The sequence below is a fragment of the Folsomia candida genome, unplaced genomic scaffold (assembly GCF_002217175.1).
Source record: "Folsomia candida strain VU population unplaced genomic scaffold, ASM221717v1 Fcan01_Sc014, whole genome shotgun sequence".
NCBI lineage: Eukaryota > Metazoa > Arthropoda > Collembola > Entomobryomorpha > Isotomidae > Folsomia > Folsomia candida.
In genome coordinates this window covers 1,875,172-1,898,627 of record NW_019091206.1, presented here as the reverse complement: position 1 = coordinate 1,898,627, position 23,456 = coordinate 1,875,172, and the positions used below count along the sequence as shown (strand labels likewise).

At 37.0% G+C, this 23,456-nt stretch overlaps 2 protein-coding genes across 2 annotated transcripts; both read left to right on the top strand.

Moving 5' to 3' along the window:
* Nucleotides 1-2,076: 2,076 nt before the first annotated feature.
* On the top strand, nucleotides 2,077-3,753 carry LOC110856082. Its single transcript, XM_022104523.1, has 2 exons — nucleotides 2,077-2,788; nucleotides 2,945-3,753. The coding sequence occupies exons 1-2, from the start codon at nucleotides 2,077-2,079 to the stop codon at nucleotides 3,751-3,753; spliced, it is 1,521 nt and encodes a 506-aa protein (XP_021960215.1).
* A 913-nt stretch (nucleotides 3,754-4,666) lies between these two features.
* Nucleotides 4,667-22,161, top strand: LOC110856080. Its single transcript, XM_022104522.1, has 5 exons — nucleotides 4,667-7,314; nucleotides 16,674-16,821; nucleotides 20,044-20,191; nucleotides 21,004-21,177; nucleotides 21,899-22,161. Exons 1-5 carry the CDS (start codon nucleotides 4,667-4,669, stop codon nucleotides 22,159-22,161), a joined length of 3,381 nt encoding a protein of 1,126 aa, XP_021960214.1.
* The last annotated feature ends 1,295 nt before the right edge of the window (nucleotides 22,162-23,456 follow it).

Below are 23,456 nucleotides of genomic sequence, written 5' to 3'. Positions count from 1 at the left end.
AACTAAATTTCTCAATTCACCTATAAACTGGAGGAATAAAATGTGAATAGTTTTTCAAAAATTTCGAACGCATTGGAGTCCATATTCCCTTTGTTTTCGCAAATGACGGAACTTTTTCTTGGGTCGGGGATTCCTTTCACGGGCCAAATGAGAGCATTAAGTCGTTTAACGGGTCCCCGCGGAGGGATCCACTTTCTCTCTCGCCTGCCCACTTTCTCTTTTTTTAGTGGAGAGTGAAAGTGAAAAAGTCTTGTCGCTCAGGAGGAGAACATTGTGTGTAATGCTGTGCGATGTAAGTGAGGTGATGAGCAGAGTGCGGTTATATATTTATTTTCAACTTTCCATTTAATAACGACCGACGGCCAAACTTTGTGGGTGTGTCCCTTAACTCGCATAGATAAAATTTCTAAATATCTGCACTTATGGATGCATATTTATTTATAGACATATAAATATTTCTATCATTATTTGAAAAATACGGAAATCTTTTACCCATGTTTATATTTGAAAGCACAAATTATGTGAAAATTTTGATTTTTATGGTTTTTCGTACATATTTCGTAAACGTAATTTCGTGACGTTTTTCGCAAATATTAAGTACATATTTTTCATAAATAAATATCCTCCCTGTGGTAATGATGAGACGGCCTGACATTCTGATTTGGGAAAGCTCTCGTGATGTGCGATGAAAGAAGTTTAGTGAATTGAGAGAAAGTACGTGGATGATTATTTTTAAAGGAGAAAGGTGCAAAATGGATGACAGTAGGTATTCATTTTTGATAGGGTTGTGTACATTTTTTTTAAATGGAGGTATCAGTATTACAAATTGGGAAATTTTACAAAATATGTTTGTTGAAATTTGAGGTTTCTTTAGGAAAATGGAGGCAGATTTTCGAGCCATTTCTTGACAAGTTTGAAAACCTTGTCTTTCATACTTGATCCCAATTTGTCATACCACCCACCTATTTTTTCATTTTATCGTTGAAATTCTCAAATTTTAACTTAACTCGTCAAAGTTGTACAAATATTTTAAATACAAATTACACCCGTTTTATTTTAATAACAAAATTAAAAATTTGAAAAATTTATTTTGATCCGGTCATTCGGAGTGGATTTCGGAAAGTTTTTTAACATTAAAGTATACAAAATTTAATATAGATTTTTAACCAGATACTATTCCTTCATAATCTGTGTAAACCTTAATTGTAAATTTAGGTAGTTGCAATGCAATTATTCGAGTTACTTAATTACAAAAAGAAGATAAATATATTTTCCAAATCGCCCATTTCTTGTAAAACTTTGATTAAACTCCCTTATTTCATGTTTTAGTATGCAATAAAATTTTTTCTGCAAATTTCTGACATTATTCGTTAAAAAAAGAAGGTGTTTATATTAAGTTTTGCCGTATTATTTTCAGGTTGGCCAAGACTTTGGCGGTGAAACGACGATCGACAATTTACGAAAGTTTACGCGATATGTGAAATATTCTGTGTCTCATTTCTCAAAATTCCCCACTTGTTCAAACGTCCCACTCCAAAATCCTTCCAGATTTTTCCCCCTTCTTTTGTGTGAGTGAGTTTTTTAGTATGTAAGTAGCCGTTGCACAGTCAACAAGTCAAGTTGAATGAGAGCAGTCATCTTTTTTATGATTTGCAATAAATAAGTAAAATTTAATTAATTCCAATCCCCATTTGTCAGTTAAGTTTGAGAGTTATTGTCAAAGCTAATAAATTGTCTAGTTTATTAATTAAACATTGAGGTTCGATTCAACCTTTTAGTCTTTGCACACACAAGTTTCTCATCACGGTCTTCGACACGATTTTAAGATAGGGTACTTTCTCGGGTAGAGTCTGCTATTCTACATTTTTTGGTGACCTCGACGTGATCGAGGCCCAGATGAGAAGAGTTCTGACCTTTGGAGGAGCGGATAAACACTGAGAAAGCGGTTTGCTACAGCCCAGGGTATCTTCCCAAAGTGTAGCGCGACCAGGTTGTAACGTTCCAGTAATCGAGTACCTGGATTTTACTAATAAGTTGTATTTTGTTGGGAGTATTTAGTCCACTGGAAGCTTCGAGATGGACAAAGGAATTGGAACCCCGACATTGCGCCGTGGAGACAGGCCTCGACAGCCGCCTGTGAGTTTCGACCCGAGTTCAAGCAAGGAAGTGAAGACGACACAGGAAGACCTGGAATCGGAGGACAACGTTGAAGAACAGCCATCCACCAGCCCTGTGAAAGAAGGAGCGTCGTTTTTATCAAGAGTGTGGCCTTTTGGGAAGAAAAGTGAAGCTGCGGCTCCATCCACACGATCAAGTTATGAGAGGAAACGACTCCAAGCCAAAGCAGAGAATCAAAAGAAAAAAGCCTTGCTAATTGCAGAGATGAATGACCTGCAAGAGAAAATGGAAATTGAACAGTGTGAGGTCGACTCCATGGAAGAAATGCTCAAGAAGAAGATGGAGTTGCTCGACGCGAGTCATCCACTCCACATCCCTGAGAATGTTTTGAAGATGCATCAAGAAATTGCAGATTTAAGTCAAGAGCTTAGTGAGAAGAAAACTAAGACGAAGATTTCAGCCATTCGTTCCAAGAGGAAAATTGAGAGGAACAAAGGAGAAATCGTCTGCCTTGACATGGACATGGCAGTAGATTTGGCTGAAATCGACGAGCAAGAGGATCAGCATTTGGGGTCTGACGACGATGATGCTGGTGCAGAAGGGACGACAAATGAATTTGAAAATGTGAAGAGAGATGTCAGCCCTGTAAATGAGGATGGAGTTGGACTTGGTATTGCAAGGAATCAGAATTCAAGTGGCTCATCGTCAGCATTGGATTCTATCGTTCAGTCCTTGCAAACACAAAACCAAACACTATTACAAGTTTTAAGTAGCAATAAACCAACCCAATCAGTGACTGAGAAGATGTTGGTACGTTAATCAATAGGACGAGATCTGCCCATCTTTAGTGGACGACCAGAGGAGTGGCCCTCCTTCATCGCCACTTTTAAGAGGACCACCGCGTCGTGTGGATTCACGGATGCGGAGAATGTCGAGAGGATTAGGAAATGTCTTCGAGGCGACGCCGCCAAGAGTGTGGAGTGTTTACTCGTTTCGCCGAACTCACTCCCAAAAGTGCTCAAGATTTTAGAAGAGAAGTACGGGCAAGCGGACGTTATCCTTGAGACAATGGTAAATAAGATGAGAACTGTCGGCGCTGTAAAAGAAGATAAGCCGCAGACCATGATAGAGTTTGGCACCGCCGTCGTGAATTTGGTGGCGACCATCAAGAATTTAGGAGAACTGGATCATCTCAAGAATCCAGTATTATTACAAGAATTAGTGAGAAAGCTTCCCCCTACAACAAGGAATGTCTGGGAGAAGATTGTGATTTCCTCGCCTCAGAAACCAACTTTAGAGGAGTTTGCTGATTGGGTGGAAATCGAAGTGAAAGTTGCGTGCCGAGTGTGTCCTCCGAAGCCACCCGACACCAAGAAAGCAGAAGACAAGAACAAGAATAAGTCCAAAGCTGCAAAAGACAAGCATGAAGAAGATGAGAAGATAGCAACTGCAGCTGGACTTTTTAGTGGACAGGCAAAGAAGTCATGTGTTTTCTGTTCCAAGTCAAACCATGAAAGTAAGGACTGTTTCAAGACCGAGAAGATGTCTTGGGAAGAAAAGAGTCATCATTTAAGAAAGGCAGGTGCGTGTTTTAAGTGCTTCCGACCTGGACATAGGAAGGATAGCTGCAAGTGAAAGTTAGTTGCGCTACCTGTTCTGGCCCTCATCATAAGCCGATGTGTTCTCAGCTTGATGTCAACAAGAAGCCAGATTTTGCAAGAGAAAGTCCTGTTCCCCCTGACAGCATTACTACTGCAGTGAATGCAAATTACGCCTGCAGCAAGGATGTGTTATTGAAGACCTTGCTAGTTCGAGTTAAGGGCCCCTCCGGATCAAGAATCGCCAGATTAGTTTTCGACGAAGGGAGCCAGAACAGTAATATAAGTTCATCTCTCATCTCCAGCATTGGCAGCAGACCTGTTGGAGAAGAATGGTCACGAAATGTGCTCTTCGGTGGTGAAGTGACAGAGATGAAGAAAGTTAAGAAATTCAAGATCGAAATTCAAAGTTTAGATGGTCGTTCCAGCCATATCATTTTGTTACGAGAGACCTCTGTTATCTGCGGTGGAATTCCTCGAGTGCGACCAGGACCATGGGTGCAGGAATTAAGAAAAAAGAAGATTGTTCTCACGGATTGGGAGCAAAGCAAGATTGACAACCCGGATGTACAAATTCTTATCGGAAGTGACTTCTGGGGAAAGTTGGTAACAAGTAAGCCAATTAAAGTGAGTTCGAGCTTGGTGGCAGTGAACACCGTGTTTGGATGGACATTGAGTGGACAAGTGTCATCATCATCAAGAGACGGCGAGAATAATGTCGCGATGTCATGCGTGAAGTTGTTTCTGGGTCAAGGCGACGTGAGCGAGCTCTGGAACCTGGAAACTATTGGCATCAAGGATCCAGCCGAATCCAAGACACAAATTGAGAGAGACGCCGAAGCAGTTGTCCAATTTACCAAGACAGTTTCAAGAAAAGAAGACGGGAGATATTCCATCGCTCTGCCTTGGTGGGTGGAGAGCCTGAGATCCCGACGAACAAGATTGTGGCGATGAAGAGACTGTCGTCACAAATACAGAAACTCAATCCAGAGAAGTTTGCAGTTTATGACAAGATTTTTAAGGCATGGATTGAGGAGAAGTTTATTGAAGTGGTGACGGATGCAGATAAGAACAAGCCGAGCCACTACTTACCGCATCGTCCCGTTTTCAAACCGGAAAGCGTCACGACCCCAGTGCGACCGGTATTCGATGCGTCATGCAAAGTAGGAAGAGCCCCTTCAATCAATGAATGCTTGGAGAAGGGTCCAAATCTCATGGAGCTTATCCCTTCCATTCTCCTGCGTTTCCGAGAGAATGAGATAGGAGTGGTGTCGGACATCCGCAAAGCTTTTCAGATGATCGAGATCAAACCACCAGACCGAGATTTTCTGCGGTTCCTATGGTGGGAGGACTTCACCTGCTCGAGAGTTATTGAGTTCCGGCACAATCGAGTCGTGTTCGGGATCAATTGCAGTCCCTTCATTTTGGCTGCCGTTTTAGAGAAGCACTTGAAGTCCGTAAAAGAAGAATGGCAACACACCGCTAAGAAGTTATTGGAGTCACTTTATGTAGACAATTGTGTGACCTCCGTCAGAAGTATTCAAGAATATGAAGATTTTAAGAGAGAATCCATCGACATCATGGAAGATGCTAAAATGGATCTTTGTCAGTGGGAGCGATCATTTATTGAGATGGATCAAGATTCCGACCAGCCGCCGGACACAATGGTGCTGGGACTGATTTGGAACAAGAAAGAAGACAGTTTAAGATGCAAAGTAAAAGTGCCCGAGATATCTGAGAAGCTGACAAAAAGAGAAATTTTGTCAAAAGTTCGACAAATCTTCGACCCCATTGGATTTAGCAGTCCAACTACTTTGCAGCCGAAGGTGATGTTACAAGAAGTGTGGGCAAATAAGTTGGGTTGGGACGATGAGTTGCCTGATGACATCGTCACCAACTACAAGAAGTGGTACGAGGAGCTCGCCTGTCTCACAGAGGTCAGGATACCAAGATGGATAAGCTGTGGAGCAGACATGGAGAAGAAGAATATCCAACTCCACGTCTTTTGTGATGCCAGCCAGACTGCTTATGCGGCTGTCATATTTTTAAGAGTGTCAAGTGAAGATGATGTCAAAATCCATCTACTTCAAGCTAAATCGAGAGTTGCACCATTAAAGAAGACAACAATACCAAGACTGGAGCTATTGGGGTGCACCATCGCTGCCAGATTAAAGAACTCTGTCGCCACGTCCCTGAATATGAGAAATGTTCCCACAACCTTTTGGTCGGACTCCACCACCGCATTGTCCTGGATCCAGAGGAACAATGAATGGGGCACATTTGTGGGGAACAGAGTCAGAGAGATTTTGAAGATGAGTGATGCCAAACAGTGGAAACACGTCCCTGGCAAATTGAACCCGGCGGATCTTCCATCAAGAGGCTGTAACGCAAGAGAATTGGTCGAATCAAGATGGTGGAAGGGACCCGACTGGTTAAGAGAAGATCAAAATAGTTGGCCGAGTCAAGATTTTGAAATTAACGAAGAAGAAATAACTGCTGAGAAGAAAAAGTCAGCTGCCGTGAAAATGGCAGTGGTCACTCCGCCTCACGCGACCTGGTGTGCGGAGAGATTTTCATCTTTTTGTAAGAATGTGTGTGTGGTCGGATGGATGAAACGCTTTCACCACAACGCCACCCGATCAAGATGTGAAAGAATCCACAGCCGAAATCTTACCGTGAAAGAAGTGGAAGCGGCTGAAGCGACTATTATGAAGTTAATTCAACAAGATTCATTCCCCAAAGGTACCAACATCATTGGAGGAATTGAAGTTATTATCAGAGAAGATGGATTAATATGCGCCAAGACAAAGCTATTGCAAAGTGATGAAAGTGAAAGCTTCCGGAAGCCAGTCTTGCTCCCAAAGTTTCACCCAATTGTAGAGCAGTTAATCCGTGAAGAACATTGCATGAATGGACACGCTGGTGCTCAATTCCTGATGGGACACCTGCGCAAGAAATATTGGATTTTACAAGGTCGACAAGCCATCAAGAAAGTAATCCATTCCTGCACAATATGCAAGAGATTTTCCATGAAGAAGCCGGAAGTGCCTGCTGGACTTCTACCTTCTGTTCGAGTCAAGATGGGAAAAGTTTTCGAAGTGACGGGGGTGGATCTTGCTGGTCCACTGTTCCTCAAAAATAAGACCAAGGTGTGGATCTGCCTATTCACATGTGCAGTCTACCGATGCGTGCATTTGGAGTTGGTCGGCTCAATCTCCACTGAATCTTTTTTGCTGGCTCTTGAGCGATTTATTGCACGAAGAGGACGCCCCACCACCATCTACAGTGATAATGGGACCAACTTCACTGGAGCGTCCCACTATTTTAAAGAGTTGAATTGGAAGAAGATCGAGAAGGAGACCGCCATGAAGAGGATTAATTGGATCTTTAATCCGCCTTCCGCACCGTGGTGGGGAGGCTGGTGGGAACGCCTTATCAAGATAGTCAAGGATTTATTAAGAAGAATGTTGGGTAACAGTCGAGTGGACTACCATCAACTTGAGAGTTGCATTTGTTCCGTGGAATCGGTCGTGAACGCAAGACCACTGACTTTTGTCAGTGGTCTTGCGTTCACGACATGTCAGTGGACATGTCAGTGGTCTTTTAGTCTTTGCACACACAAGTTTCTCATCACGGTCTTCGACACGATTTTAAGATAGGGTACTTTCTCGGGTAGAGTCTGCTATTCTACACGATACGCTATCGTCGTGCAGGCCTTCAATGCGAAGGGTGCCGGACCCTCGAGCAGGCCCACCGTCGCCACCACGCTGCAAGACGGTCCGCAAAAAAAGCATCATTTACGTCAGCTTTGTGTATAAATAAATAATTTTTGTAAAATTTATGAAATTACTTTTGAAACAGACAAATTTAAGAAATTTCTTCGGAAATTTTACAACTTCATTTGTACAATTTTTAGTGAATCAAAACTGTGTAGCCTTTACAAATTCTTTAACTCTGGGTAAAGGTTGAGTAAAATTGAAAAACTCAATTTTTAACTAAATAATCTTCAAAATCAACTTTTGTGCGGGACGAATTCGTTTTCCATCAATCTGCCTAACTAGTTTAAATTTCCTCAATTTATGATTTTATTATAGTGGCGTGAAAGTTATCAATTTAGCATTAATTTCTGAACCAACTTAAGAAGATTATTTGTGCTTATCTATCCTCTGTTTTTTTTTAATTCTGCAGATACAGATTTGTATTAAGTATGAAAGAACCTCTAAATACAGAGACAATTCACGTAGTTCTTGGTAACTTTGTAAAATCGGTAAATTTTGTAAAATAATTTACAAACTTTTACAAAATGAAGAGACGCCCTTGATCTGAGGAAGTTTACAAAAATTTGTAACCTAATCTTCTTTAAAAATACGAGTGGAACTTTGAAAGTGTATGGAATTTAGAGATTTTACAGTTTTGCGTGAACTATGTCTCACTGTAAAGTATTAGCAAGCAGTTGTCCTATATTTTGAAACTGAAATTGTACTAATTTGAAATCTACTAAAATTTTAAATTGCAAAAAACCATGTAAAAATGGTACTTGAAACACTTTTGGAATGGTGTAGTTCACATAAATTATTCATTTTGAGAGTGAAATGGATCCATGAGAAGTGTTCTTACGTCATGGAGCGTGCGATAAGTCTTAACGGGGTTGAGACACATCCTATTTCCCATCCGTACTAACATTAATCCATGTTTGATGTCGGGTTCCCATGTAAATATGCAGATTAGCTTGGGTGGATGCGTTGCTGAGTTAAATCGGGGCTGACACCTGGCCAGCACTTTCACCCGATTTGAATTAAAGTTTGAAAGTTGAGAGTGAAAGGTGTCAGCACGTGATGGATCGGATGTCATGAATTTGTAATAAGTCCATCTTCACGCGGATTTACTTTCTACAAAGTCTGCATGGTTGACACTCTAAATGTACTGATCAAAACTCGAATTATTGAGACAATTCACGCAGGCCTTGGTAACATGGCAAATCCTGTAAAGTTACAAATTTCTACAAAATTAAACAAAATATATTTTGAAGGAAAATTAGCTCCCAAATTTTGTTAAACTTACTCAGCCCAAGGGCCTCCCTTTATGTTGTAAAAGTTTGTAAAATGATTCTAGAAAACGCACGGATTTTACAAAGTTACAAATGACTGCGTGAATTTCTTCGTTGATAGGACGAAATTTTATGTCCGTTTTCCATTTTCTAAAATTGCTACCTTCTAATTTATTTATCTAACTGTATGATTGATACATAACCTTTTCATACTTACGAATTTCTCAAACTGGCAAATTATTACACATCGGCATAAAACTGTATAAAATATTGTTAGAAAATTATTAATAAAATCACAAACAGACAATTTATTTCTAATTGCGTAACAAACGAGGATAACAATTATTACCAAATTGGTAACCTTTCCCTCATTATTTACTGACCAGGATTACTTGACCAGGAGTTAAAATGTATTTTACAGGGTTACAATTAATTTATTTCATGAATTTTTGCATTACTTACTTGTTCCCTTCCTTTCACACGTATTCACTATACTTACAATGCGATGACGCCAGCGGTCTCGCTCCGATTTTGGTGAAACTTGGATAATTATCTAGGTAAATAATTCAACACGTGTTTCGGGATTTTTCATAATGCCCAGTTTAAACAAAGTCATGATGGTATAAGTAGCCTAAAAATTCACATTTTTCTCGTGAAGTTTGGGTTTTTTTTTGTTTTTGAGGGAGAAAAATGTGAATTTTTAGGCTACTTATACCATCATGACTTTGTTTAAACTGGGCATTATGAAAAATCCCGAAACACGTGTTGAATTATTTACCTAGATAATTATCCAAGTTTCACCAAAATCGGATCGAGACCGCTGGCGTCATCGCAGTGTTAGTAATGCAACCCGAAGGAAATTTCTAGCTCATATAAAAAATATAAATTTACGAAACTTTTACTACATTGTAAAAATATTTTTCAGGAAAATTAGCTTACTAAGTTTTGAAGATTGGCTAAGATCAAGGGCGTTTTTTTTTTATTTTGAATACGTAAGTTTGTAACTTTTTTTTACAAAACGTACGCATTTTACAAAATTACCAATGTTTGCGTGAATTGCTATAATACAAATAATTTAGTACTCAATTGCCAAAGATAATTGCAAAATTATGTCACACTACCTACGAAATTTCACTTCATACACGTGATTTATTAGTTTCTCAATTTTGGCGTAAAATTATTGCTAAAAAATTATTCAACTTAAATTTTAAATTTTCAGAAAAAAAAATTTGTAATAAAATAATTTTTTTCAGTGCCCACCCAGCCTCCTGAAAAATTTGAGTGCAGATCGACCTCCCCGCAAAGTTTGGCCTTGACCTGGGAACCACCCCCGCTCGAAGCGCGTCACGGGGTCGTGCAAGGCTACAAAGTGGACGTCCTCGTCGTCGGAGGGGGGGGGACGAGGGGGGGCCGGGCAGCGAGGCCGAGTCGGGGGACCAGATCGAGACCAAAGTGACGACGGAGAGAGACCTCGTTTTGCACGGGTTGCGAAAATGGACCAATTATTCCGTCACCGTGCGAGGATTCACCGTCGTCGGGGATGGGGCCGTCTCAACCCCGCTCTTATGCAGGACGGAAGAGGACGGTAAGAATGGCAGCATTTTTATTTAAAAATTGTTTACTAACTTCGCAATATTTTTGCAAGGTTTTTGATTTGCAAGATTGCAAATTGTCTCTTTTTCAAATTATGAAATATTGAGGCAATTCACACAGTCCTTGATAATTTTATAAAATACGCAACTTTTGTAAACTAATTTTTCAAACTTGTACAAAATATGTAGGCCGGAGTAAGTTTACAAAAGCCTTCACGATTTTATGGTGTCGCTAGCTCTCACGCCCACTTTTACAAAATCTGTGTAATTTGTTGTAATAATGTGTCATTTATAATTTATCTGTAGTGGTGTCAAAGTTATAAATTTTGCATAAAATTCTAAAACGACGTCTTTTGAAACTAAATTTGTTCCACAGATTTTTCCTCTATTCTTCTACAAATTGTTCACATGAACATTTTTTATTACGAAGTAAAAGGACCGCCAATACTGAGGCATATCACGCAGCCATTGGTAACTTGTAAAATTCGTAAGTTTTGTAAAATAATTTTGCAAACTTTTACAAAATTAAGAGATTTGCGTAAGTTTACGAAAATTTGTGGACTAATTTTCCTTCGAAATATTTTAATTTTTAAAAGTTTGTAGGTTTGCGGATTTTATGGATTTTACAAAGTTACGAAGGCCTGTGTGAATTAGAGAGCCCATGGGAAATAGTGGTGATGGGACATTTTGTCCTACCAATTGTCAAAAAATGGTTCTAGGAATCTCAAATTTTGATGAAATATGCTAAATATATCTGACCATAGATATCCACAAACAAAAGGTACTTAAATCCATTGCCCATCCCGTATTTAACCTTTTTCCTCGCGTCCGCCGTTAATGCTTTTTCGGAAGACTTTGCAACTTCATTGATAATTTTTTCCACCCGTAACAGAAATTTTCTTAAAGTATTGACTGTTTCAGAAACCTACGAGTATTACTTCTTACACGGAGCCCAAAATCATTTTTGTGAGTGAAGATGAGGTACGTTTGGGTGACTTTCATCTTTCAATTCCAAACTTTCATTGACCGTTATTGCATGGTGGATGGTCGCAAGGTCGGGCCAAAAAATTACAGTCTATATTTTTTGATACTTCTTGATGAAAAGAATCCGACGGTCTATCACACATTTCCGAAAATAAACTTGTTTGCCCGTGCAGCCTTCTTGAAATTAGGGGTCCGAAACATGCCCAAATTGACCCAGCGCCGGCCAAAACCGGAATTTTGTCGGAAATTTTTAACAACATTTTAGTTTCTATTCGGTTTTCAGTTGAGAGATATATTTCCCATGAAAAAATTTCCTTCCCGGAGTTTCTGGCACGTTTTGAACGGCGTAAGGCTCATCGCCACTAACCAAATGTTTTGGTGTAATTTTGTTGAGAGGCTTGGGAGGGCTTGCATTCATCATTTTTTCTTGACCTTTCGTATGTGTTGTTGCAAATTTCTTTAAATACACTTTGACCCACAACTTACGGGCATTAATATGATGCGCATAGTTTGGATCAATCTTTGACTTCATGGGTGTGCGGATCTTTGCCCCCCCATTAAAAGCTACCCATGAAATGCTACCCATTATATGCTACCCGTGATGATCTGCTACCCATGAAATGCTACCCATTATATGCTACCCGAGATCATCTGCCCCCCATTATATCCTACCCGACCCATTTTCACTTTCTTCTTGCAAATTAAACCAAAATGGATACCCCGTTTTGCGTCGTAGTGCAACATAAGAGTTACTGTTTATTTACGCAAAATTAGTCTAATAATAAATTCTCATAAAACGAATCAATACATAAAATCTTGAGGACCAAGTACGTCATATCACGTATTTAAAAATAATGTAAATTTCTCAAATTTTCTCAAAATGCGAGTGCTTCTTTGGTATTTTGTGGAAAACTCGATGGTAAAAAGTTGACTTTTTTGGATATTTTTCTTCACAAATTCTGGAATTTTCCCTATACTGACCAATGTTAAAAACCTACAGTGCAGACTTGATATAGCCCGAGTCAGGCCTAGTTGTGATTATCACTCTCATTCGACTTTTTTGCATGAAATTTTATCGTAAATGCACATGAACATATTAAAAGATATAGTGATATCCAGTGGTCACCAGTATTGACCATGACCATAACTTTTTAACGAGCGAATAGTTTTTCCTAAAACTCTCAGAATATTATCCTACTAATATTCGACGTAACATAAGTAAATTCCAGCCAAGCGGGTGGCTAGCTTATACTTTTGTTGGTGCACATATATTTTCACTCAATCCGACTTTTGCATGACATTTTATCGTAAATGCATTTCAAAAAATTTAAAATTTAGATTAATTAGGAGCTATTACCAATTTGTCTATCAAATTTCAGCTCGATTTGACGAATGTGAAAAATTGGTATGGGTTACCCCAAAGTGTCTGTTCAGGCGAAAATGTGTTGAATTTCAATTCATATCCTTCCATTAGGACCCATTAACAACCTCTGTACCAAATTTCAGCTCAATTGGAACCTGTTCAAAATGTCATCTTATAAATTTCTGACTCGGGAATGATACAGTTTGTCAATTAATTTCGGACGTATTCCTAAAAACTAATCTAATATAGTCGTCTGCTCTACTATCACTTTTTAAGTTGAGACTATGTAAAATCTCGTAAAATCAGTCAAATAATAAATTCGTTGTTCCACTGATTTTAAGAGATTTTATATATTGATTAGGTTTTTGAGAATTTATTGTTCGGCTGATTTTACGAGATTTTATGTATTGATTCGTTTTATGAGAATTTATTATTTGACTAATTTTGCGTAAATAAACAGTAACTCTTATGTTGCACTACGACGCAAAACGGGGTATCCATTTTGGTTTAATTTGCAAGAAGAAAGTGAAAATGGGTCGGGTAGGATATAATGGGGGGCAGATGATCTCGGGTAGCATATAATGGGTAGCATTTCATGGGTAGCAGATCATCACGGGTAGCATATAATGGGTAGCATTTCATGGGTAGCAGATCATCACGGGTAGCATATAATGGGTAGCATTTCATGGGTAGCAGATCATCACGGGTAGCATATAATGGGTAGCATTTCATGGGTAGCTTTTAATGGGGGGCAAAGATCCGCAAATCAAAATTTTATTAGGAACGGCGTCCCAATACAACAAATTACATAAAATCTCAACACAATTGTTAAATGTTTACAAAAGTTAATTAGAATTGGATATTTATTATATTTCGAAATGTTACGTAATTTAATATATAACGGTTTATTTTCCCGAAATGAAAATTTTCTGTACAATGTTCCCAACTTTATTTGAATTTTGTTAACGATTTCCATTTCTTCCAAAAATCTGTCCCTTTGAAACTTGTATATTTACAACTTATCAAACCGAATTCTTGACATGGGTAAATATTTACATTTCGTTACCATTCTCAATCGCACTTCCTCAAGTTCTAAAACGTTTTGATGGTTGCGTAAAACAAGAGAGAGAGATATCTATCACACAGTAAATATTTGCACTTTGTAGAAAATTGGGTGCAAAATTTCATTTGCATTGCATAAAAATGTGGCGAATTTAAAATCATCTTACCTCGGTAAAGGTTATAAACATTTGTCCAACCTAAATATCGGTGCTTACCAGAAGATAAATTAAAAAATATGCAGCAACCGAATCTGCGGATCTGTAAAAATAATAAAAAAAAAGTCAACAAATTCTTAATCGGCGTCACAATTTGCAAAAAAAAATTTGATATTTAATTTCCCCCCTATTTTTGTTCCAGTTCCGTCTCCACCGTCGGATTTGAAGGGGGTGGTGTCCTCTCGACGGTCCATCCTGGTCTCGTGGCTTCCTCTGGCAAACCCCAACGGAAAAATAGTCAAATTCACCGTCTACACCAGAATCTCCGATGGGACCAAAGTGGTAAGAAATAGTACGAAGCAATTCATGTCTTGGTAACTTTGAAAATTCTGTAAAGCTACAAACTTTAACGAAATTTAAAAAAAAATTAAGGAAAATTAGCTCATAAATTTTCTGAAATTTAGGGTTTCTTTTTATAAAATTTGCAGATTTTACCAGTTGCCAAATAATTATTGCGTGAATTGCCTCATAATTCACTTCATTAAACATTTAAAAACCGATTAGCAAAGACTAAGGTACCTACATTATTTTGTGAAATTCGATACGCACAAAATAAAATGTTTCGTCGCTATTAATAAGCATAAACAATTTTTGATAGGTACGTGCATATCCATCGGCGGATACTCACCTAGACATGAAGTTGTTCAATTATTAACATTCATAAATACTGGCATGATTTTAAATTAGTTTTCGAAACTAGTTTAAAGGTTGCACAATGGCAATTCATAATTCGCAATCATCATAAATTACCTCTACGCGTAGTGACAACAATCTACGTGTATCAAACTCGGAAATCTCAAACATTACCAGTACCAACACAATTTTTCAAAATTTTGAACACGATTTGGCATTGGTTTCGTAAATTTGACCAATCAGTTGCTAGAGTTTCGCAGACTATTTGCAAAGCGAGTTCCGACATGAAATAAGGCGTTGACGTGACCACTTCAATATCTGCAAATCTGCATTATACGCGTAATTATACGTTACAAGGTTTCACTTACAATGACCACTTAACAATTTAAGGAGAAGAAGCTGGTGTCGTTTCCGGACCTTCGCCTGGAGTGGGTTGGGCTAAAGGAGGCCTCCGCGTACGAGTTCTGGGTTAGCTGCACGACTCGAGTGGGGGAGGGCACGCCCACCAAAAGAATCAACGCCTCCACCCCACCCAACAATAAAGGTAAGGATTCAAATTATTTCAGATTTTTGGTTTAATAAATATTTGCGTAAACTTTGCTCAACATTTACTCTCAACACGAACTCTCATATTTTTACCATGAATCTATATTACACCAAAATATTCTATATTTTGGAGTAATACAAATTCATGATTTTGACTCGTTTCGGCCTTATCTAGTAATAATAATATGTAAGCTAAATTAAACAACAAAATGCAAAATGGCGTACAACTTTTTCAAATTTACAAAACAAAGACAAACCTTCACGTAAATATTTGCAACCAAGTTAAACCGTGCAAATTTTGTAAAGCATAAGTACGAACTTTCAAAAAATTATTAAGATCTGAAAAATCATCAATTCGTGGCCTGATTTTTTTCTTGTAGTCGTCTCACCTTTGTGTAATTATTTTTACACATAAATTAACCAATTTAGGCAATTTGCTCAGAAATTTGCAGCTGACTTAAGGTCTGCAAATTTTATAAAATATAAACTACAAACTTAACAACATTACCATTACTTTATGTAAAATAATCAATTCATAGCCTGATTTTCACTCGTAAATGTCCCACCATTGTGTAAACGGAGCCTATAAATTTATCAATTCTACCTTCTTACACAAATATCCTTATCTGAATTAACTATGAATTTACATAAAAAATTCATCTGCAGCCGAATAACAAGGCAAATTTTTCGGTCCAAAAACATAATTTAGTTCTCTACAGTTCTCCAGTCAGGCACTGTGCAGAAATCATGTGATTCATTTCCTGAGAATTTTACACTACATTAATTAAAATTAACACATAAATACGACGCCTTGACCAAAAAACTCGATTGCGCGTAGTAGTACGCCCTCTAAGAAATCCAGTATTAAAATAATACCAAGCGGTACACTCAAAATAAGGTAGTAATGAATCATTACCATGCGGAATGACTATGTGGCTCTACCACGTCGGTTACGATTTGTAGTAGAAATGGTAATAACAATTTCAGGGAAATTCAAATTTAGTACATACTGGTATTCACTTCCTTAATATTTGGTAATGAATTTGAATTTCCCTGAAATTATTATTACCATTTTTAACAAAACGACACCCTTTACCTGTGTAATATGCAAATTCACAAAAACAAATTGTACTTTGATTTCTGTTTTTCTTAATTCAAGTGCAAACTTTTATAGAATCTGTAAATTTCCAAAAGTTTACACATTTTACATGTACACACCCCTTTACGGTTGCCCAGCAGAGGCGGAGAAAGTAATCAAGTTTTGAGCTTAATTGCTGGTTTTTTGCCGTAATAATTGCTCCTCTTCGGAACTAATTACTCTTTCTCGACCAACTTTATTACTCCATTAAATCCACGAGATGCCCAGTCTCCAGGTTGTAATTACTTAGACTAATACTCAGAACCAGATGAGAAATTGGTCGTGAAATGCAGCCCTGATCATAACTCGGGCAGAATTTAATATCTCGAGAATTTTTTAATATTGATTATCCCCAAGATTTCCTAATTGTTTTTCAGTTTCCGCGAAAATAGCGACGGAACGGTTGAAATTCCATGGAAGAAAGAGCTGGGATTGGATTGCGTCGCAGTGGGTGTGCCGGAACCCACGGTGGAGTGGAGCTTCAACGGTGGTGGAGAAATCCATGGGGGAAACGGGAAGCGAGAGGTGAGTAAAATAAAATTCGTCAAAGTTTCTAAATTTATTTGGAATGTTTCTTAAGACACATTGTGTGGTCGACCTGAAAATTAAATTAGCTTGGTTATTGCGACTTGCGCCAATGTTTTAATTTATGTATGGCGCAATTTGGCAAGGAATGCGTGAAGTTTGGGACGAAGAATGAAAGTACAAGGTGCAAGATATAAAGTTTAGTAAGGTTTTGAGGTCATATAAAATCATAAAGATTTAGCATCATATTTACAAATTCAAAGGTCATCTTCTACATCTATGAGAACTTTTTTATTTCTTGAGGCATTGTTGAGGTTCGGAAATATTTGGCCATTTTTTTATAAATAATAAGAATTCATACTACTTTTTCTTGCACGAATTTTCGTTATCTATGCATTAAAATCTAAGATGAGAATTCATTAATTTTTTTAATTAGAATCTATTCCTGATTAATCGTTATTTCAGACGCTTATTTTTTTGCCGGGACCAAACAACCAAAAAATGCCAAGCCAATTACACCTTGATGATTCGTTTTTTGCACAATTTTGTAATCAAACTAAATGTGTTTAAGAAACTTTAAGAAAATTTAAGAAACATGCTAAAAATGCAGTTTATTTTATTATACATGATTTTTATTGTCGAGTGACATGATCCTCAGAAGAAAACTTGGTATATTTTCATCACAAAATCTCCGCGGTATGATTTATTATCCTTTTTTGTCCCGTCGTTTTTTCCTCTATTTTCTGATTTACAGCGTCTTCCTCTCCCGACTTCCTCCCACTTTCCCATCCTCTGAATGAACCTTTGACACTTTTCTTGCTTGACGGACGTATCAACAAAAGTATTTTGTTTGGTCCGTGATACCACGAAATTTTGGAGTACTTTTATTTTTACATGTTTTCTTATGAGAAATTATGAAATTTCTAAACCATGCAGTATTGCATTGCAAAATTCTCAAAATTTATGTGACATTACAAGTTTATACATTACCCGATCAGTTAAAGATTCAATAATGAAGAACTTCTACCATTGTGACTCGTGTTTTATTTTGAAAACTTTTGGACATTTTGGACGTCCAAAATGCGGTGTCCAAAATTGATTAAAACCGGATTTGAACGGTGGTTAAAACCACAGGGAAACCCTGGTGAGCTCTCATCCTCTCCCAGTTTTAAGGACACGTCGGAATCAGACTGTAAATCTTGCTCGCACCGTTCCCATCCCGTAATCTCAGGTTGCCAGCTAACTCTTTAGATTTACAAATGAATAGATGGGGGCAAACGCAAATAATACGAGTAAGAATTTTTATTCAATGTAAAAAAATTGGAATTGTTTAAGTTGTTCCAAGTGGCTGTAATACCAGCACCATCTTTAACAAATTATCTTGGTAATTATGATCACAAAAAAATTAAGTTGCATTTTTTTACAATTTTGTTACCACTATTTAAAATAAAATAGAGATAAAAGGATGATGTCCCCAATTTGTGAAATTTTTGCAAACAAACGTATCGAAATCCTCCAAACCTAGTTTAGTTATAAAAAATTTTCCAATTTCAGAATTTTTGCAAATTCATGATTATGCATATTAATTAACTATGTATGTTCCTAAATAAGAGCTTGTTTAACTCGTAGGGTATTTGGTGAGCTACCGTCGAGATGGGGACGAGTGGGAGGAGGCGGAGGTTGTTGGCCCACGTGCGACGGGGCACACCCTGCAGCCGCTCCTCTGCGGGTCCACCTACCAACTCTGCATCACCGCCACCAACAAAATCGGCTCCGGACCCGCGTCAGATATTTTGACCCGCAACACCAAAGGCAGTGGTGAGGAAAATTTTGAAAATTAGTTTTTGAATAATCAAAATTTCGCAAATATCTGGTGAATGTAAATAAAATACTATATACTCCTAAGATGAATTTGATCTGTTCGTAATTTACATATGCAGAATTCGTAAATATTTGTTTTCGACGTTTTGACTACAAGAATTTTTGCAACATTTTTACGTTTTCATAAAGACGATATTTTGCAAATATTTCGGCATTTAGATTTTTAAGATATGCATATTCAACATATTTGCAAATTATTGTTATTATATTTGTATATTGTTTTTTTAGTATACATATAGTTTTGTAACGATTGCACGAAAAAATTGAAGCGAAGGATTTAGACAAAGCCTAAAAATAATTTCTTAAGCAATGAAGATGAAGCTTTTAAATTACAGTATTTTTAATTAAAACTTGATTATTTTTTTCATAATTTAAATGCGACAGAATTGAACTTTATCATGAAATAAAATTTCTAGTTAAATTTTCGCCGAGTTTTTATGAAATTTTGCAATTTTGCCTCGAAACTTACGTATTTTGTTAACACTTATCTTGAGCATACTGGATAATTTTGATAATTTCCTAAAATCCTGTTAATTTATTTTGTTATCAACTTATTTTTTCTACGTAGTTCCTTTAAAACCTGCCAAACATTTCATAATTTCGTAAAATTCTGTAAAAATTTGCAGCCCCAATTTCGCCCAAGAAGGAGGAAGCCCTTGTCTCGAACCACTCGACGATCGTGGTGCGTCTGGACCTTTGGAAGGATGCCGGCTGCCCCATTCTCCGATTTATGATCGAATACAAACAGTCTCAGGAAAAAACCTGGATGCGAATTCCGGCCGAGCTTAATATAAGTCTGCACATAAATTCGCGATTTTTTTTACACAGTTGCACATTTTATATACATTAAAAGTAATACCAATTGAAAAAAACTTGTAAATAAATCTGTCTTAAAATAATTTCTGTAAAAACGTATTGCGAAATATTATTTGCGACAAATAATATGTTTAATAATATACATTTGACATTTTTACCATGCATATTTGCATGTGAAATTTTCCAAATCAATTTTACGAAATGATTACAAAAAGTCATGTTTGCACTTTGTTGTTTATTATTCCAAAATTATTTGCAAAATCATTGGTTTAAAGCCAATTAGCAATTTTAAATTATTTAGAGTTACTTCACAAATACGCCACAGATGTATTAAATTTATGGCTATTATTTTTATTTGCATCTACATAAATCCACCCAATCATCTATTTTTTAGAAAAAAAAATTGTGGTTTATCAAATTACCGCTTGTAGTGTGATTAACTGTGAATAATCAGGAACAAACTTTTTTTGTCACTTGTATTTTGGCCAATAATTGACTTATAAAGGTTATCAATTTGTTTGCCAGGGTTCTGCCAAGTCGTACACGTTGACGGGACTGCACGCCAACACGCGGTACGACATTCGCGTCACGAGCGGAAACCATGCCGGCGACACGTTGGCAAAATACGAATTTCTCACCGGATCACTTCCCCCACAGGCCACCACCAGTCACAGTAACGGCAACACAATTATTGCATTTTACTCAAGCTAAATAATGTAAGAACAAGTTTAATGCCGAGTTGGTAACGATTTATTATGGAAGGGTAAAGATTATAATTATTCACAAAATTTGAGTTTATCCTCCCCGGTAAATAATTGACTCCACCGTGGTAGCAAAGTACACTAGTTAACCTTTGTTCGAAATTTATCTGCAGTCTTCGAAATCCAGTATTAAAATAATACCAGGCGGTGTTCATATATGATGATATATGACTCTACAAATGTGGTCTTAATAAGTGATACCGTGTATGAATAATTCGGCCTTAAAGTTTTACCATATCGTTAGCAAATTTTTACGAACCGATATCCACAATTTTAAAACCAAGCGGTAGTAACTCTAATACCGAGAAATCAATACCTGGCGGCTCGCCATGGACGAATCTAAAATCTATAATGTTAAATTAATTTTTAAACAAAATTAAATCCGGTATTAAAATTTGTCAATTCCAATTTAATATTTCAATCCTATATTTGTACCCCATTAAATTGTGTAAATTTATTTACCTGATGGCTACAATTAGTAGTAATTTCTTTACCAGAGGGTAACAATAAATCTCATCTAGCCACGTGCTGAATAAATTTCTCCTAGTAAAAGATATATCCTTCGATAATTATCATAACCACCCGGTAAAAACCGACTCAATTTTGGGTACCATGTCGTTCCCTAATTGCTTCTTGCCAAAATTGGAATAAAATATGAATCAACTTCACAAAAATCAAAATACGTGTATTTTCCCGATTTTTATTGTGTGGGTTTGATCCACAGGTGGTGGAAAATACCGGGGAGAAAGTACTGAAGAAAGTCGTGATGGTGAGCGTGCTTTGGGAGAAAACAAGGCCCCCACGCTAAGCACGTCGCTCCTGATCGTCTTCCCCTCCATCCTCGCACTCATCATGGTCACCGCCGTCATCTCATTCTTCTGCTACTTCCGGAGAAAACGTAAGTTTTGCACAGTAGAAAAAAATTGGTAATGAAAATTTGGCATATTTTAACTTATATCTCAAAAACTGATTAACACCGTCCAAAATTTGGAAATAGACTTACTTTTTGCAGAAACAGGTTCAGCTCAAGAGATTTGCAGGGCCGAGTATACAGAACTTTAAAAATTCATATTCATTCATTCCATAAAATTAACATTTGCAACAAAAACAATGCTCGCAAAAAATTTCGGAGTAAAACTGTTTAACAAAAATGTTTCCGATTTGCAATACTGTAAAGTTAGCGAAAAATTCAAAATTTCAATAAACTATGCGTGGAAGAATTTCCGCTGACAATCTTATATTTACCAAGTGTACGAGTTAAACGTCGTTTGTAAACTAACGAAAATGTTGAAATAAAAATTTCTTAAATATAGATGTGAAATGGTGAATATACAAAAATTCGTGAAAAAATCTGCATATTTTGGCATTACAATATATTTAGCGCAAAACTCGCTAAGCTCCTCCTAATTTTATTACGGATTATATCACAAGTACATCAACATAGTTACAGCGCGAAAAAACGTTATTTGATGATACATGCCATATATATTAACTAAAAATACTCATATTTTTGAAAATTGTATGAAAAGTATGACATATCTGTATAAAATAAATTGAAATTATTTTTTACCGACGAAATCACCACATAAATTTTCGATTTTATTTAAAATTATTTTCAGGAATTTTGGGCATTCCACACCCCAAAAGGGTGATTGGTGAGCACAATTATGCCGGAACTGGCGATGGGACGTCCTATCTTGACCGTGGAGGAGGTCAAGGTCAAGCTTACGGTCACGGTCAGGGTGGAATAATGTACGATGCAGCCACTCCGCACCAGCATTACAAGCTCGTCAAGGGGTCCCAAGGCCAAGGGTACCCGCCTGATTTGACCACACAATACGCCACCAAAGGTAGGGACCTTACAGGGGGTAAACTAAAATAGTGAAACTTTGAAAATATAATTTTGAGACATTGAAAATTAAAAAAATATATATTTGAAATAATTAACACAATTAAAATTGTGCAAATTTTGTAAATTACCTTTAAATCTTTTCCGACAACTTATCCTAATGAATTTCATGAACAATTGAATGTCATTGTCATCTACTTCTACTCGTACTTTGATTATTTAACTACCTCAAATAATATTAATAATCGGTACTAAATCAACTCAAAAATGATAATTATGTAGATTAAATCCCATGGGAAGCATTTTACTAAAATTGCTGTATCGTTATTGTTCTCCTGATTTTAATTCTCCCAAAAGCTTCTCTAACCAATTTTTCAAGCCCCGTTCATAAATTTTAAGATTTCAGGATTTTTTCGCAAATTTTGTAAAAATAAATCTTCAAATTGACTTTAGATTCATACTTGTCTTGTCTAAATCCAACACTCCAAACTTCGGGTTTTTGCTACAATTCATGAAATTTTATGATATTTACATTACATATTTAAAGAATGAAAGAGCGAAATGAAGTAGAAAAACACTATAATATATTTTACAGAGTTTATTTTATTTCATGTATCTACCTTGCCAGAGTAATCAAATATGAGACATTTGCCCATATAATTTGGAGACTTTTGAAAATTTAAAGATTACCAAAAATATTGCGAAATTAAAATTGTCCAAAATTTCTGAACTTCAAGTCATAAAGATGGTCTTCCATAACCTGTGTTATCAAACATTGAATATTTGCATAATTCAAATAATTAATTATCGGAACCAAACAACCCAAAAAATTACAATTAGCTAGCAGTTCTACAGAGGGGTGGGACAGAAGAAGGAGCCACTTTGCCTAAATTTATTCCGGCCTTATTATTCGTTTGTGAAGTTTGGTAATTGGTTCAGTGTGAAGCCCTTTAGTTTATCTAACGAGCCTCAGTCGCTTTTTCCAACCAGTAATGACCTTTGACACAATTTTCAGAGTGATTCTGCACCACTCGTCCTGAACACTTTTCCAAAGTGCATCAAAACGCACGCGTTTTCCTTTCAAGAAGGCTCTGTTTTAAGTACTCGAATCCAAAAAAAACATCGGATTGATATCAGAGGAACTAACGAGAGTTTCTATAGTAGGAATAATTGTTATACCCAAACTTTTTTTAAAATCCTTCGTGTAGGCTGATATTTTGTGAGAAATAAGTTGGGATGAGAGCATGATCTCGGGATTTCCTACGAGTCACTTGCTGTAGGTCATTGTGAATGACTCTAGAAATGTTCTCCTACTAACGTTTAACATT